The 18291-nt window shown below is 48.3% G+C and overlaps 1 protein-coding gene across 3 annotated transcripts in view; it reads right to left on the reverse strand.

Annotated features, from left to right (window-relative positions):
- CCDC57 (coiled-coil domain containing 57) overlaps positions 1-18291 on the reverse strand; it is a 289296-nt gene that overhangs the window by 150111 nt on the left and 120894 nt on the right. For all 3 annotated transcript variants that reach the window (XM_063961241.1, XM_063961240.1, XM_063961242.1), the window contains exon 7: positions 15311-15511. In XM_063961241.1, the coding sequence (XP_063817311.1) occupies positions 15311-15511 (201 nt within the window). The remainder of the gene's footprint in view (positions 1-15310; positions 15512-18291) is intronic.

Genomic DNA, 18291 nt, shown 5'->3' on the forward strand with positions numbered 1-18291 from the left:
TGTTCCTTGGACCTCGCCTTTATCAGGAGATCGTCCAAGTACGGGATAATTGTAACCCCTTGCTTGCGAAGGAGAACCATCATTTCTGCCATGACCTTGGTGAAAACCCTCGGGGCCGTGGAAAGCCCAATCGGCAACGTCTGAAATTGGTAATGACAATCCTGCACTGCAAATCTCAGGAAGGTCTGATGCGGAGGATATATCGGGACGTGTAAGTAGGCATCCTTTATGTCGACTGACGCCATAAAATCCCCCCCTTCTAGGCTGGAGATCACAGCTCGAAGAGATTCCATCTTGAACTTGAAAGTTTTCAAGTATGGATTGAGGGATTTTAGGTTCAGAATCGGTCTGACCGAACCGTCCGGCTTCGGTACGACAAAGAGGCTCGAATAGAACCCCTCCCCCCGTTGGGACGGGGGAACGGAAACAATGACCCTCTGTTGACACAACTTTTGTATCGCAGCATTTACCACATCTCTTTCGGGAAGAGACACTGGCAAGGCCGAAATGAAAAAGCGGTGAGGTGGCATCTCCTGAAACTCCAGCTTGTACCCCTGAGACACTATGTCTAAGACCCAAGGATCCAGGGCTGATTGAACCCAGACCTGACTGAAGATCCGGAGACGGCCCCCCACCGGCCCGGACTCCCGCAGGGGAGCCCCAGCGTCATGCGGTGGACTTGGTAGAGGCGGGGGAGGACTTTTGGTCCTGGGTGCCTGATCCTGCAGGCGACTTCTTTCCCCTTCCTCTACCCTTGGAAGCGAGGAAGGACGAGCCTTTTCCTCGTTTGTATTTATTAGGTCGAAAGGACTGCATCTGCTGATGGGGTGCCTTTTTCTGTTGTGTGGGAACATAAGGAAGAAAAGATGACTTACCCGCAGTAGCGGTAGACACCAGGTCAGCCAGGCAGTCACCAAACAAAACACTACCTTTGAAGAGGAGAGCTTCCATATTTTTCTTGGAGTCGGCATCAGCATTCCATTGATGGATCCACAGCGCCCTCCTGGCCGAGACCGCCATGGCATTGGCTCTTGATCCCAGTAGGCCAACATCCCTCGCCGCATGCTTTAGGTAATCTGCAGCGTCCTTGATATAACCAAGAGTCAAAAGAATATTATCTTTATCAAGGGTATCCACATCAGAAGCTAAATTATCAGCCCATTTAGCAATAGCACTACTCACCCATACCGACGCCACAGCAGGTCTGAGCAATGCACCCGTATTAACGAAAATGGCCTTCAAAGACGTTTCCAGCTTGCGATCCGCCGGGTCCTTGAGAGCAGCCGTGTCAGGGGACGGAAGCGCAACCTTCTTGGACAAACGGGATAGAGCCTTGTCGACATTCGGAGACGACTCCCATTTTTCCCTGTCAGAGGGGAAAGGATATGCCATAAAAATTCTCTTGGGAATCTGCCACCTCTTGTCCGGCGACTCCCAAGCTTTTTCACAAAGAGCATTCATTTCATGAGAGGGGGGAAACTTTACCTCAGGTTTTTTTCCCTTTAAATAGGCAAATCCTTGTTTCCTGAACCGCAGGTTCGTCAGAAATATGTAAAACATCTTTAATAGCCACAATCATGTACTGAATACTCTTAACTACCCTTGGGTGCAAAGTAGCCTCATTAAAATCGACATCAGAATCTGAGTCTGTGTCGGCATCTGTATCTACCATCTGGGTAAATGAACGTTTTTGTGACCCTGAGGGGGTCTGCACCTGAGCCAAAGCATCCTCCATGGATTTTCTCCATGTCTGTGTCTGAGAATCAGATTTATCCAACCTCTTAGACAACAAAGCAACATTAGCATTAAGTGTACTTAACATAGCAACCCAATCAGTAGTCGACTGCGTCGACAGAGCAATTTCCAGCTCCTTTTCTGCGCCCCCAGTAACTTCCTCCGGGGAGGAACACTCAGCCTCAGACATGCCGACACAAAGTACCGACACCCACACTGGCCAATAAAGGGGACAGCCTACAGGGAAGCCCAGAGAGAGAAACACAGAGGAAGTATGCCAGCTCACACCCCAGCGCCCATATATTACACCACACTAATATATGTCAGCAGCGCTGTACCAATAATAAGAAAAGCACCAAAATATTTGTGTCCCCCCCCGCTTTGCTCCCTTTTACGTGTGAGGGGCCTGGAGGTCCGGGCCAGCGTTCTCTGCAGCGGCTGTGGAGAGAAGAAAATGGCGCTGGTGAGCTGTGCGGCTAAGCCCCGCCCCGCTTCAGTCCCGCCTGAATTTGAATTTTTTATACTGGCGGGGGTCTGCTATACGGTGCCTGGGCACAGAATATCACTTTTACCAGTTTCCAATACTTCAGTAACTGCTGCCCAGGGCGCCCCCCCCCCAGCGCCCTGCACCCTGCGAGTGCCGTTGGTGATGTGTGTGGGAGCATGGAGCGGAGCGCAGCGCTACCGCTACGCTGTACCTCGTTACTGAAGTCTTCTGCAGTCACTGAAGTCTTCGGTTCTTCTAATACTCACCCGGCTTCTTTCTTCTGGCTTCTGTGAGGGGGGTGACGGCGCGGCTCCGGGAACAAGCAGCTAGGCGAACCAAGTGATCGAACCCTTTGGAGATAATGGTGCCCAGTAGCCTAAGAAGCAGAGCCCTTGAACTAAGAAGAAGTAGGTCTGCTTCTCTCCCCTCACTACCACGATGCAGGGAGCCTGTAGCCAGCAGGTCTCCCTGAAAATAAAAAACCTAACAAAAGTATTTCTAGAGAAACTCAGTAGAGCTCCCCTAGTGTGTGTCCAGTCACTCCTGGGCACAAAGTCTAACTGAGGTCTGGAGGAGGGGCATAGAGGGAGGAGCCAGTTCACACCCAGTCAAAGTCTTTTTAGTGTGCCCAAGCTCCTGCGGATCCAGTCTATACCCCATGGTCCTTTTGGAGTCCCCAGCATCCTCTAGGACGTAAGAGAAAACAATTTGCTACCCTTACCAACATTCAAGCTTTGTTTATACCAGCATTCAAGCATTTAGAAAATCCAGTGGCAGACATCAAGCCTACAATGAGCTGCTGACTTTATTATAGAGGATTCTCCTAAGCTTGCTCCTGAAGAAGTTGTGATTGACGAAACACGTCGGGTGATTGTCGCTAGTCTATAGTGGAAAGATTTAAGCTATAAGGAGATTTATGGTAGACTTACCATAGTTAAATCTCTTTCTGAGAGGTACACTGGGTTCCACAGGGAATACATCGGGGTGTAGAGTTGGAACTTGATCCGAGGCACCAACAGGCTAAAGCTTTGACTGTTCCCAGGATGCACTGCACCGCCTCCTCTATAACCCCGCCTCCAGACACTGGAGCTCAGTTTCGTTAACCAGTCCAATGCAGGTAAAAGAGACGGTAGATGTTAGTCATATAGAACCACATTCTCACGACAGGAGAAGGGACCAGCGGCTACTGCCATACAAACCCAAAGAAGCTAAGTGCGGCAGGGTGGGCGCCCTGTGGAACCCAGTGTACCTCGCAGAAAGAGATTTAACTATGGTAAGTCTACCATAAATCTCCTTTTCTGCAGCGGGGTACACTGTGATCCACAGGGAATACATCGGGGATGTCCTAAAGCATTTCCTCGTGGGAGGGGATGCACCGTAGCGGGCACAAGAACCTGGCGTCCATAGGAAGCATCCCGGGAGGAGGAAGTATCAAAGGCATAGAACCGATTGAACGTGTTCACTGCGGACCACGTAGCCGCCTTGCACAACTGTTCAGCGGACGCGCCTCGGCTGGCCGCCCAAGAAAGTACAACAGACCGAGTAGAATGGGCTTTGATAGTAGCAAGAGCTGGGAGTCCAGCCTGTGCATAGGCTTGTGCAATCACCATTCTAACCTATCTGGCCAAGGTTTGCTTATTTACAGGCCAGCCACGTTTGTGAAAAACAAAAAGTACAAAAACGGTATCTAACCTCCTGATGGAGGCAGTCCTATCCACATAAATACGGAGAGCACTTACCACATCCAAAGACCGCTCTTTGGAGGACAAACCAGAAGAGATAAAAGCCGTAACCACAATCTCTTGGTTAAGATGGAAAGATGACACCACCTTAGGTAGATAACCGGGGCGAGTTCTAAGAACTGCCCGGTCACGGTGAAAAATCAGAAAGGGTAGACGACAGGATAAAGCACCTAAGCCTGACAACCTCCTAGCAATAGCCAGCAGAAAGACGACCTTGAGCATAAGGCATTTAAGGTCCACAGACTCAAGAGGTTCAAATGGAGACTCTTGCAGGGCATTCAAGACAACCGACAGATTCCATGGAGCCATGACGGTGGAGTACAGCCGTCATTACCGCCATGACCTTGGTGAAGACTCGCAGAGCCGCGGTCAAACCAAAAGGTAACGCCCGAAATTGGTAATGGAGGTTGCCAACCGCAAACCTCAGGTACTGCTGATGCGACACTGCAATGGGAATATGCAGGTAAGCATCCTGTATGTCCAGGGAGACCATATAATCCCCAGGTCCCAAGGCCAGAACAATAGAGCAAAGAGTTTCCATACGAAACTTGGTGACTCTCACAAATTTATTCAAGGACTTGAGGTTGAGGATGGGCCGAGAGGACCATTTCGGTTTCGGGACTAGGAACAGCGGTGAATAGTACCCCTTGCCTCTCTGAGCCAGAGGCACCTGTACTACCACTCCTGTGTCCAGGAGGGACTGTACCACCGAATGAAGAGTTTTTGCCTTCACCTGATCCGAAGGGACGTCTGTCAGGCAAAATCGATGAGGGGGACGATTCTTGAAGGATATGGTGTAACCTCAAGTGACGGCTTCCCGTACCCAGGCATCGGAAGTCTTCCACCATTCTTGGGTAAACCCTAGAAGTCGGCCCCCCACCCTGGGATCCCCCAGAGGGAGGCCCACCCCGTCATGCAGCAGGCTTGTCAGTTTTGGAAGCAAGCTGACGGGCAGCCCAGGCTCATTTAGGCTTGGGCTTAGTGGGTTTGGAAGTGCGAGCCTGTTTCGGGTACGCCTGATCCTTTGCTTTCCCTGAAGGACGAAAGGAGTGAAAGGAAGTACTCTTAGCCTTCGGCACCAAAGGAGCAGTACTAGGTAGACAAGCTGTTTTAGCAGAGGTTAATTCAGCCACTATCTTATTGAGGTCTTCTCCGAAAAGAATGTCTCCCTTAAAAGGGAGCACCTCCAAGGTTTTCTTAGAGTCCAGACCTACAGAGCAGGACCGCAACCAGAGAATCCGGCGAGCCAAAATGGACGTAGTAGAAGCCTTGGCTGCCAGAACACCGGCATCAGAAGCCGCCTTCTTAATGTAATGAGAAGCTGTGACAATGGGGGTCATTCCGAGTTGATCGTAGCAGTGCTAAGTTTAGCACAGCTACGATCGTTAACTCAGACATGCGGGGGGACGCCCAGCACAGGGCTAGTCCACCCCGCATGTCAGTGCCGGCCCCCCCGCACAAATACAAAAGCATCGCACAGAGGTGATGCCTTTGTATTTGAGAAGTAACTCCCGGCCAGCGCAGCTCCTGCGGCTGGCTGAGAGTTGCTCGTCGCTCCCGTTGGCCGCAGCGGTTGCGTGACACATCACGCAGCCGCCGCGCCACGCCCCCCCCCAACGGTCCAGCCACGCCTGCGATGGCCAGACCGCTCCCCCTAAACGGCAGCTTAACGCCGCCATTCAGCCCCCTCCCGCCTAGCGACCGCCTCTGTCTCAGAGGCGATCGCTAGGTAACGAAAGCTGCCATGCGCCGGCGCACTGCCATGCGCCGGCGCATGCGCAGTTCCAACCCGATCGCTGCGCTGCGACAAACTGCAGCGAGCGATCGGGTCGGAATGACCCCCAATATACGATAGACATTGTCTAGCATGATCAGAAACATTGGAAGGCAGCTCAGCTTCCAACTCCTGAGCCCACGCTTCAATAGCCTCTGCAGCCCAAGTCGCTGCAATGGTGGGCCGATACGCAGCACCTGCTAGGGTGTAAATCGCCTTTAAACAACCCTCCACGCGCTTATCCGTTAGTTCTTTCAGAGACGTGATGGTAGTAACAGGCAGAACTGAGGATACCACCAGTCGCGCCTCTTGTGAATCCACTGGCGGGGGTGTCTCCCAATTTTTACTTAGCTCCGCCGTAAGGGGACAGCGAGCCAGCATCTTTTTGTGAGGCGTGAATTTCTTTCCTGGATTTTCCCAGGATTCCTGACGTATGTCAACCAAATGGTCAGAGTGAGGTAAAACCTGTTTAACCACTTTCTGACGTTTAAATCTGTCCGGTTTCTTAGGGGCAGTATCAGGCTCTGGGTCATCAGTAATTTGAAGAATTATCCTAACAGCCTCCAACAAGTCAGGAATATCCACCTGTGAAACAGATTCCCCATCAGAATTATCAGTATTGGTGTCTGTGAGGTCCGTATATACGCCATACTCATCAGACGAGGTGTCTGGGACGTGGTGGTTTGTCAGGAAGTAATAGCCCGCTTAGAGGACCCCTTGGTCTTAGGCGGACGAGGGTGAGATTTCTTTTTATTCAGAGATTGGTTCAATTGCTGTAACTGAGTGGCCAGTTGATCTGCCCATGGCGGATTAACCGCAGGGACCATAAGCGGTTGCACTGGCACAGGAGGTCCCATAGGGGGCGTAAGTCTAGTTACCAGCGTATTCAATAACGTGGAGAAAATAGCCCAAGGTGGGTCATTATGCACCCCCGTTGCTACGGTCCCACTGGGGGGTAGGGATCCCCCAGAACCTGAACCCTCTGCTGCTATGTTTTCTTCTAATGTGTCTGCAGTGTCACCATCACGCACTGTGGGATCAGCCCCAGCTCCGTTGCCCCTTGTAGCTGACATATCTGAAAGCTCAATTCAGGGCAACCCAGTACAATTACAGCAGCACAACACCTGACAAGAACCCCCCGTGTAGTGTATTAGCACAAACAGAGTTCCAGAGGTATACGGTGACTAAAAATCACAGAGAAAAATACACAATAAGTATATCTTGTGAAACACCTATATTAAGTAATAATCCTGATGCCCCCCTAGGTTACAGAATATAGGGATAGCAATCTGAGTAAGATACACGAAATGGAGGTCACACAGCAGCTATATGCATACACACATAGTCACATTGGTGGATATAGTGGGGTCCCTGTGCAGTACAGTGTCCACGCCAGCGGCGCGGTCCGTATCCTGGGACCGCGATTTACCGGTGGGTCCCACCCTCTTACCTCCTCCCTGATGTGAAGCCACGTGATCCAGGAGAGTGTCAGCGGTCGTGTGCCTGAAGACCGGTGCGCCTCCGCTGCAAGTACCTGGGAACCCGGCCGCGGGAGTATGCAGCGCTGCTGGGATGGTGATGGATCCGCAGCACAGAATGTCAGAATGACATAAACAGTGCTGCAGCCCTTGAAGTCTTCTTAAAAAGCTCTTTTCAGGGCTGCCTAGCGCAGCCCCACCTGTCAGTGACCTGCACTGCAGGCACTAACTTACAAACTGAGCTCCAGTGTCCGGAGACGGGGTTATAGAGGAGGCGGTGCAATGCATCCTGGGAACAGTCATAGCTTAAGCCTGTTGGTGCCTCGGATCAAGATCCAACTCTACAACCCAATGTATTCCCTGTGGAACCCGCTGCAGAAATTAGAATTTTCTACGACACTGGGTGTTAAAAGGTTTATGACTTAGAAAAAGGACATGCCACTTGTGTATTCTAATGTAAAGTCTTAAATGTACTATTTTATATTGTATTTTAATAAAAAAAGTTGTATATGCTGTCATACTAAATCGAATGCACTCTAGAAATCACCATATATTTCCATATTGATACTTGATATGTATTACCTATTATTGTAATGATTATCCAAGTTAGGATGAAAGATAACAACAATACTGAATTAGCGCTCCTCAGGACTTATATTTATAGAGATCTACACTTGCCCTGGCTGGCAGAAAGACTCTACCTGAGGATAGCTGCTCTATCATTAATTGATTGGTAATCATTAATATAATACCATTACTGACAAAATAGGCTGTCTTAGCACTTATTTGGTACTGTATAAAATAAATATATACATTTATTAGCACATATAAATGACAGGATTTCACTGTGTGCTTTCCTGTAGCTCCTTATGCTAAAAACATTACAAAGCAACAGTGCCACCTACCATCTGAAAGCTGGTACTACTCAAAATATCAGTAAGGAAGTTTATCACAAAATACAGATGCAGTTGTGCCCAGTTTATGCGTCATGCATATACCTATTCCTTTCAGTCCTTTTGAGCAGACACTTTCTGCAATATTTATAAAATTAGCTTTGACGACATTGTGGCATTTCTTGCTCACTTGATACTCAATCATGCTTACATTTTAGGATAAGGTGACAGGCTAGCACATGTTTGGCTATACACCATGATTATAATAAGAATTTACTTACCGATAATTCTATTTCTCGGAGTCCGTAGTGGATGCTGGGGTTCCTGAAAGGACCATGGGGAATAGCGGCTCCGCAGGAGACAGGGCACAAAAAGTAAAGCTTTCCGATCAGGTGGTGTGCACTGGCTCCTCCCCCTATGACCCTCCTCCAGACTCCAGTTAGGTACTGTGCCCGGACGAGCGTACACAATAAGGGAGGAATTTTGAATCCCGGGTAAGACTCATACCAGCCACACCAATCACACTGTACAACCTGTGATCTGAACCCAGTTAACAGTATGATAACAGCGGAGCCTCTGAAAAGATGGCTCACAACAACAATAACCCGATTTAGTTAGCAATAACTATGTACAAGTATTGCAGATAATCCGCACTTGGGATGGGCGCCCAGCATCCACTACGGACTCCGAGAAATAGAATTATCGGTAAGTAAATTCTTATTTTCTCTATCGTCCTTGTGGATGCTGGGGTTCCTGAAAGGACCATGGGGATTATACCAAAGCTCCCAAACGGGCGGGAGAGTGCGGATGACTCTGCAGCACCGAATGAGAGAACTCCAGGTCCTCTTTTGCCAGGGTATCAAATTTGTAGAATTTTACAAACGTGTTCTCCCCCGACCACGTAGCTGCTCGGCAAAGTTGTAATGCCGAGACCCCTCGGGCAGCCGCCCAAGATGAGCCCACCTTCCTTGTGGAATGGGCCTTAACAGATTTAGACTGTGGCAGGCCTGCCACAGAATGTGCAAGTTGAATTGTGCTACCAATCCCACGAGCAATCGACTGCTTAGAAGCAGAAGCACCCAGCATTGTTGGGTGCATACAGGATAAACAGCAAGTCAGATTTCCTGACTCCAGCCAACCTGGAAACTATATTTTCAGGGCCCTGATAACATCCAGCAACTTGGAGTCCTCCAAGTCCCTAGTAGCCGCAGGTACCACAATAAGCTGGTTCAGGTGAAACGCTGACACCACCTTAAGGAGAAACTGGGGACGAGTCCGCAGCTTTGCTCTGTCCGAATGGACAATCAGATATGGCTTTGTGAGATAAAGCCGCCAATTCTGACACTCGCCTGGCCGAGGCCAGGACCAACAGCATGGTCATTTTCCATGTGAGATATATCAAATCCACAGATTTGAGTTGTTTAAACCAATGTGATTTTTTAGGAATCCCAAAACTACGTTGAGATCGCCCAGTGCCACTGGAGACATCAAAGGGGCTGTATATGCAGTACTCCCTTAACAACTTCTAGACTTCAGGAACTGAAGCCAATTTCTTTCTGGAAGAAAATCAACAGGCCGAAATTTGAACCTTAATGGACCCAATTTGAGACCCATAGACACTCCTGTTTGCAGGAAATGTAGAAATTAACCTAGTTGAAATTCTTCCGTGGAGCCTTCCTGGACTCACACCCTGGCACATATTTTCACCTAAGTGGTGATAATGTTGTGCGGTCACCTCCTTCCTGGCTCTGACCAGGGTAGGGATGACCTCTTCCGGAATGCCTCTTTCCCTTAGGATCCGGCGTTCACCCGCCTTGGCGTCAACGCAGCTGCGGTAAGTCCCGGAACAGACACGGTTCTTGCCGAATCAAGACCCTTCTTAGTATCTCTTGAAGTTCCGGGAACCAAGTCCTTCTTGGCCAAACCGGAGCCACGAGTATAGTTCTTACTCCTCTCCTTCCTATCATTTTCAATACATTGGGTATGAAAAGCAGAGGATGGAACACATACACCGACTGGTACACCGACGGTGTTACCAGAGCGTCCCAGCTATTGCCTGAGTGTCTCTTGACCTGGCGCTTCAGGTGGGACGCCATCATAACCACCTTTGGTCTTTCCCAACGGTTTACAATCATGTGGAAACTTCCAGATTAAGTTTCCACTTTTCCGGGTGGAATTCATTTATGCTGAGAAAATCTTCCCAGTTGCCCACTCCCGGAATGAACACTGCTGACAGTGTTATCACATGATTTTCCGCCCAGCGAAGAATCCTTGCTGTCATTGCCCTCCTGCTTCTTGTGTCGCCCCGTCTGATAACGTGGGCGACCGCCATGATGATGTCCTACTGGATCAGCACCGGTTGACTTTGAAGCAGGAGTCTTCCTAGGCTCAGAGCATTGTAAATTGCCCTTAGCTCCAGTATATTCATGTGGAGAGAAGTCTCCAGACTTGACCACACTTCCTTGGAAATTTTTTCCCTGTGTGACTACTCCCCAGCCTCTCAGGCTGGTATCCGTGGTCCCCAGAACACAGTCCTGAATGCTGAGTGTGCTGCCCTCTAAAAGATGAGCACTCTGCAGCCCCCACAGAAGAGACACCCTTGTCCTTGGAGACAGGATTATCCGCTGATGCATCTGAAAATGCGATCCGGACCATTCGTCCAGCAAATCCCCTGAGATCTGCCGAATGGAATCGCTTCGTAAGAAGCCACCATTTTTCCCAGGACTCCTGTGCATTGATGCACTGATACTTGGCCTGGTTTTAGGAGGTTTCTGACTAGGTCGAATAACTCCTTGGCTTTTTCCTCCCGGAGGAACACCTTTTTCTGGACTATGCCCAGAATCATTCCTAGGAACAGCAGACGTATCGTCGGAAAACAGCTGCGATTCTTGGAATATTTAGAATCCAGTCGTGCTGTCGTAGAACTACTTTAGATAGTGCTCTTCCGACCTCCAACTGTTCTCTGGAACTTGCCCTTTTCAGGATATCGTCCAAGTAAGGGATAATTTAGATGCCTTTTTTCTTTGAAGAAACATCTTTTCGGCCATTACCTTGGTAAAAGGCCCGGGGTGCCGTGGATAATTCAAACGGCATCGTCTGAAACTGATATTGACAGTTCTGTACCACGAACCAGAGGTACCCTTGTTGAGAAGGGCAAATTTGGACATGGAGGTAATCCTTGATGTCCAGGGACACCATATAGTCCCCTTTTTTCCGGTTCGCTATCACTGCTCTGAGTGACTCCATCTCGATTTGAACCTTTTATGTAAGTGTTCAAAGATTTCAGTTTAGACTATGTCTCACCAAGCCGTCTGGCGTCAGTACCACAATATAGTGTGGAAAAATAATACCCTTTTCCTTGTTGTAGGAGGGGTACTTTGATTATCACCTGCTGGATATACAGCTTGTGAATTGTTTCCAATGCTGCCTCCCTGTCGGAGGGAGCCGTTGGTAAAGCAGACTTCAGAAACCTGCGAGGAGAAGATGTCTCGACTCTCCAATCTGTACCCCTGGGATAATACTTGTACTATCTAGGGGTCAACCTGCGAGTGATCCCACTGCGCGCTGAGACTCTTGAGACTACCCCCCCACCTTGAGTCCGCTTGCATGGCCCCAGCGTCATGCTGAGGACTTGGCAGACGCGGTGGAGGGCTTCTTTTCCTGGGAAGGGGCTGCCTGCTGCAGTCTACTTCCCTTACCTCTATGTCTGGGCAGATATGACTGGCCTTTTGCCTGCATGCCCTCATGGGAAAGGAAGGATTGAGGCTGAAAAGACGGTGTCTTTTTCAGCTGAGATGTAACTTGGGGTAAAAAGGTTGGATTTCCCAGCTGTTGCCGTGGTCCCCAGGTCCGATGGACCGACCCCAACTAACTCCTTCCCTTTATACGGCAATACTTCCATGTGCCGTATGGGATCTGTATCACCTGACCACTGTCGTGTCCATGACATCTTCTGGGTGATATGGACAACGTACTTATCTTGATGCCAGAGAGCAAATATCCCTCTGTGCATCTCACGTACATATATATAGAATGCATCCTATTAAATGCTCTATATGAATAAAATATTTTCAGTCAGGGAATCCGACCAAGCCAACCCAGCACTGCATCTCCAGGCTGATGGCGATCGCTGGTCGCAGTATAACCACCGTATGTGTGTATATACTTTTTAGGATATCTTTCCAGCTTCCTATCAGCTGGCTCCTTGAGGGCGGCCGTATCTGGAGACGGTAACGCCACTTGATAAGCGTGTGAGCGCCTTATCACCCTAAGGGGTGTTTCCCAACGCGCCCTAATTTCTGGCGGGAAAGGGTATAACGCCAATATTTGCTATCGGGGTAACCCCACGCATCATCACACACTTCATTTTATTTTATCTGATTCAGGAAAAACTACAGGTAGTTTTTTCACTCCCACATAATACCCTTTTTTGTGGTACTTGTAGTATCAGAAATATGCAACACCTCCTTCATTGCCCTTAACGTGTGGCCCTAATGAGAAATACGTTTGTTTATTCACCGTCGACACTGGATTCAGTGTCCGTGTCTGTGTCGACCGACTGAGGTAAATGGGCGTTTTTAACGCCCCTGACGGTGTTTCTGAGACGCCTGGACCGGTACTAATAGTTTGTCGGCCGTCTCACGTCGTCAACCGACCTTGCAGCGTGTTGACATTCTCACGTAATTCCCTAAATAAGCCATCCATTCCGGTGTCGACTCCCTAGAGAGTGACATCACCATTACAGGCAATTTCTCCGCCTCCTCACCAACATCGTCCTCATACATGTCGACACACACGTACCGACACACAGCACACACACCGGGAATGCTCTGACAGAGGACAGGACCCACACTAGCCCTTTGGGGAGACAGAGGGAGAGTTTGCCAGCACACACCAAAACGCTATAATTATATAGGGACAACCTTATATAAGTGTTTTCCCTTATAGCATCTTTATATATATCTCAATATCGCCAAAATCAGTGCCCCCCCTCTCTGTTTTAACCCTGTTTCTGTTGTGCAGTGCAGGGGAGAGCCTGGGAGCCTTCTCTCCAGGCTTTCTGTGAGAGAAAATGGCGCTGTGTGCTGAGGAGATAGGCCCCGCCCCTTTTTCGGCGGGCTCGTCTCCCGCTATTTAGTGAATCTTGGCAGGGGTTAAATATCTCCATATAGCCTCTGGGGGCTATATGTGAGGTATTTTTCGCCAAAAAAGGTTTTCATTTGCCTCCCAGGGCGCCCCCCTCCCAGCGCCCTGCACCCTCAGTGACTGCCGTGTGAAGTGTGCTGAGAGGAAAATGGCGCACAGCTGCAGTGCTGTGCGCTACCTTTAGAAGACTGCAGGAGTCTTCAGCCGCCGATTCTGGACCTCTTCTTACTTCAGCATCTGCAAGGGGGCCGGCGGCGCGGCTCCGGTGACCATCCAGGCTGTACCTGTGATCGTCCCTCTGGAGCTGATGTCCAGTAGCCAAGAAGCCAATCCATCCTGCACGCAGGTGAGTTCACTCCTTCTCCCCTAAGTCCCTCGTTGCAGTGATCCTGTTGCCAGCAGGACTCACTGTAAAATAAAAAACCTAAGCTAAACTTTCTCTAAGCAGCTCTTTAGGAGAGCCACCTAGATTGCACCCTTCTCGGCCGGGCACAAAAATCTAACTGGAGTCTGGAGGAGGGTCATAGGGGGAGGAGCCAGTGCACACCACCTGATCGGAAAGCTTTACTTTTTGTGCCCTGTCTCCTGCGGAGCCGCTATTCCCCATGGTCCTTTCAGGAACCCCAGCATCCACAAGGACGATAGAGAAACACTAATAACTGCACTAATAGTAACAAAGGACCCTATTCATGCTCAGTTGCAGAATCAGCAACTGTTTCTGTAGCATGCTGGGGGCCGCCCAGGGTAGGACAAGGCCACCCAGCATGCTAATTGGCGGGCAGCGATGTGATTGCAAAACAATTGCAATCACATCGCCGAGGCAGAAATTAAGGATGACCCCCTGCAGACGCAACTAGGCTGTGTATGCAGGCAGTCCGCCGCCATTTTGTGGGTCACATCGGGCGTGTGTGTGACAAGCATCCGCCCTGAAAACGTTCTGACCCTACCCCTGGGATACGACTGAAATGTGAGTACTTGCGTATGTGCATAGCACCCGCTGAGCATGCGCATTTTTGCATAAATCGCTTGTTTGTGATTTTTGATAAACGCGATCCAACCTGAATGAGGGCCAAAGTAAAGAGCATGTGTCTCAGTATTTTAACTTCTGTGTAAAATCAACAGGGCATGGGGGAAACACCCTCCTGCTCTTCTGGCAAGCACTTCCCTGTGTATCATCACTTGCACATCATGGCATTATGGATGTCATGAAAGCCGAGAATCTTAAACTAATCTCATTATTTTGAGAGAAAAAAAAAACCCAACATGCACACTAGTTAATTTCTTGGCCAGCATATTTTTTTTCTGTCTCAATAACTGACCCGGAGGAGACCTAACCTCACTGATTTAGAGGACATGTAATATATTCAAGAAGAGAGAGAGAGTGAGTGAGTGAGTGAGTGAGTGAGTGAGTGAGTGAGTGAGAGAGAGAGAGAGAGAGAGAGAGAGAGAGAGAGAGAGAGAGAGAGTGTGTGTGTGTGTGTGTGTGTCTGTCTCTCTCTTTTCTCTGTATTGGCTGCCCAGCAATAGCTGGTAGAGGGCAAAACAGAATGAAGAGAGTGAGGAATTGATTTAGGCTCTAATTTATTAACTTCAATGAAAACAACACATAAAGGTTGCTGGATCCCAGTGATATGCTGTCAATGGGGGTCATTCCGACCCGATCGCTTGCTGCAGTTTATCGCAGCGCAGCGATCGGGTCGGAACTGCGCATGCGCTGGTTCTACAGTGCGTCCGTCGAACCGCAGCGATCACCTTTGCCTGACTGACAGGCAGAGGCGGTCGCTGGGCGGGAGGGGGCGGCACGCCGCAGGAGCTGCGCTGGCCGGAAGTTAATCCTCAAATACAAAAGCATCGCCGCTGTGCATTTATGCAGGGGGGCCGGCACTGACATGTGGGGCGGACTAGCCCTGTGCTGGGTGTCCCCACTGCATGTCTGAGTGCCTGATCGTAGCTGTGCTAAATTTAGCACAGCTACGATCAACTCGGAATGACCCCCAATATTCTGAAACTGTGTGTCGCTGTGGAACATTCTGAGTAATGTTTGCATTGTTACTCACTTTTCAATGGTGCTGTTTTTTTCTGCCAGTACTTCCCGCTGATTGCGCTGCACTCGTTGCTGCTCCATCTGCAGGGTCTCTACACACACCTGCAGTTCTTTGATGTGTTTCTCCAGCTGTTGTACCTGCTCGGTGTGAGCTTCCTTCATGGACCCCAGGGCTGACTCCTTCTCACGAGCTAAACGGTCTAGCTGCTCATGCCTACAAATGAATCATTAACCAGTGGGGTCTTTAATGCATCACAATGGGAAAGTCAGTCCGCTTAATACTTTTTATACAACAGTAATAAGTAATCATTACCATTATTTTTCTACCTCTCACCAGTAACATGAATAGAATACGTGTTTACCCACAATGCCTGCTAAGCATTAAGGAAGTATGAGCGGTAAAGGCCACAAACATATCACAAAACTAGTGGATCCTTAAAATGACATTTGGGATATTCCAGCTGTGACAACTTCAGAGAAAGAGAAATCCATAAGTTGTGCACCAGTATGGACTTCTTTCTTATTTCTGAAATTATTACATGTCTATTTTTTTCCCCATGGTAGCACCCCCTTCTCTAGGACTAGATGATACTATCGCTACACTCTCTCATATTTTGAAGGAGTAGTAATGTATACTTAAAATGATACTACACAAGATTTCCAGGCAGTGAACTTTTGCATATGCTATTCCAGCTGTGCATTTCAAGAAAATATTAATATTGTATGCCAATATCCTATTAGGTGTGATGCTTTTTCGGCCGAGTAATATGGTCATTATTTCGCTATACAATTATAGTCCATTTTTATCGGCCGAAAAAGGACCCACAATTGTGCGATAACACATGGGATCTGGGATAAACTCCTGATCCCATGTGTTATTAAAGGCCCATATAGACGGGCCGATGCAGGAGAGATGTGTGCTGAGCGAACCGCTCAGCACACATCTCTCCTGCCGCTCAGCACAGCGCGATCTGTGCTGAGCGTGCGGGGGGAGACGGGGGGGCAGTTCAGTTCATTTCACCCAGCAGCAGCGATAGCGATGCGCGGGGCTGCACATCGCTATCACTGTAGGGGGTACACACGGAGCAATAATGCTCAAATTCTAAGCAATCTAGTCAGATTGCTTAGAATATCGCTCCGTGAGTACCCCCCTTAAGGCTCCGACTGCTGCTTATCACAGATTATGCTTCAGGTGCCTGAGACACTTGAAGCACAATAATTGCCATGTATAGGGGCTAATTGGATAACCCGGTCAAATCCATTAGATGTGTAGCTAATACGGATACCGACCTCTGCATGAGTTATGTGCACAGCTCCTAAAATTAACACATACAAAATTAAAACAAATATTATTTGCAAATGAGGATTGTATCACCAAGATTAGGACACTTGGGAGGAATGTAGATACACACTCTGTGACAAAAAGAATATACAGCAAACATTGGGCATCTTTTAAGTTTGGAGTTAATCAATCATACAGTACACCTTTGCAAAACCAAAGTTAACATGCAATGCACAGGAAAATGTATAGTGAGAAGAGTGAGCTAAGCCGGGAAGACAAATTAGGACTACCCACTAATACACAGGTTCTCAAACTCGGTCCTCAGGACCCCACACGGTGCATGTTTTGCAGATCACCTCACAGAATCGCAAGTGAAATAATTAGCTCCACCTGTGGACCTTTTAAAATGTGTCAGTGAGTAATTAATACACCTGTGCACCTGCTGGGTTACCTGCAAAACATGCACTGTGTGGGGTCCTGAGGACCGAGTTTGAGAACCACTGCACTAATATATCAAAACAGTTTTTGCAGCCATTAGAACGCTATGCCATTTTCCTCCTTTGTGTGCTAGCGTATAGGCTGAATAAGAACAGCTTGGACAAGGCTGCAAATGTCACTGGATTACATCATAGAAGTCTTTGTGATGTCACTCAGAGTATAACAGTCAGTGCTTGGAGAGCACAATCAGTTATCAGCTGCCTCTTGTCAAGAGTGGACTGTATCTATTTCCTGTTATCTTCCTATCTTTCCTGGATTTGATACTGCACAGTCTAAGGCACTGGTTCCCAAACTGTGTGCCGTGGCACCCTGGGGTGCCTTGGGGTACTTGCAGGGGTGCCTTGGATTGGTGGGCCAGAACCAATTGAAATTATTTATGGTCAATGTTATAGGTAAAAAGTGCTTGTGGCTTCCAATCATAAATTATGTGGACAAACAGAAGCAAATCTTGTCCCCCACCACATAACTGACCCTAAGGATGACATAAAAGCACAACTTAATGTAATATTTTTTTCTGAATTTCTCTGTAACAAACTTTTAGCCCCAGGGTGCCCTGTGAAAACAATTCTGATACTCTAGGGCGCCATGATTCAAAAAGGTTTGGAAACCACTGGTCTAAGTTAAGTTTATACTATATCTGGAAAAAGCTCCTTTGTGATCAAGTTGTAACATTTTGCAAATTACATGAAAATATTCTAAAAATTAAAATGATCATTACCAACTCATTTGGCATACATGGTATATGAAAGTACAGCCTAATGTCATCATTCTAAATGTTTCATAAAATATTAGGAAGGTTATTCATGTTATAATCAAGATGAATAATATTAAGACACGAGGAGTGGATGAAGAGATGAGTGAATGAAGGTGTTATGTGACAATTTTCTGAAAAAATAGTTTTTTTTAATGGATGAATGTGTTATGACATAGGGATCATAGTAAATGTTAGTAATCTCTTTACTGGTATATTTTATAGATAAAATTATGTTCAGTTCTTAAGGTGGGCACACACTAGACGATTTGCTCCATGAGCGATATCGCTTAGTGTTTCTCCTCTTGGGCTGGCTGCCCGACAGCAGGCATACACACTGTGCGATATCGCACAGTAACGTCATGCCACGGCCGGGCTGTACATGCAGCTTTGGACGATGAGTCCAAATTGAGCTGCATGTACGGCCGACACCGCGGGTCGTAAATGACCCACGGGGCAGCGC

The sequence above is a fragment of the Pseudophryne corroboree genome, chromosome 3 (genome assembly GCF_028390025.1).
Source record: "Pseudophryne corroboree isolate aPseCor3 chromosome 3, aPseCor3.hap2, whole genome shotgun sequence".
NCBI classification, from domain to species: Eukaryota; Metazoa; Chordata; class Amphibia; order Anura; family Myobatrachidae; genus Pseudophryne; species Pseudophryne corroboree.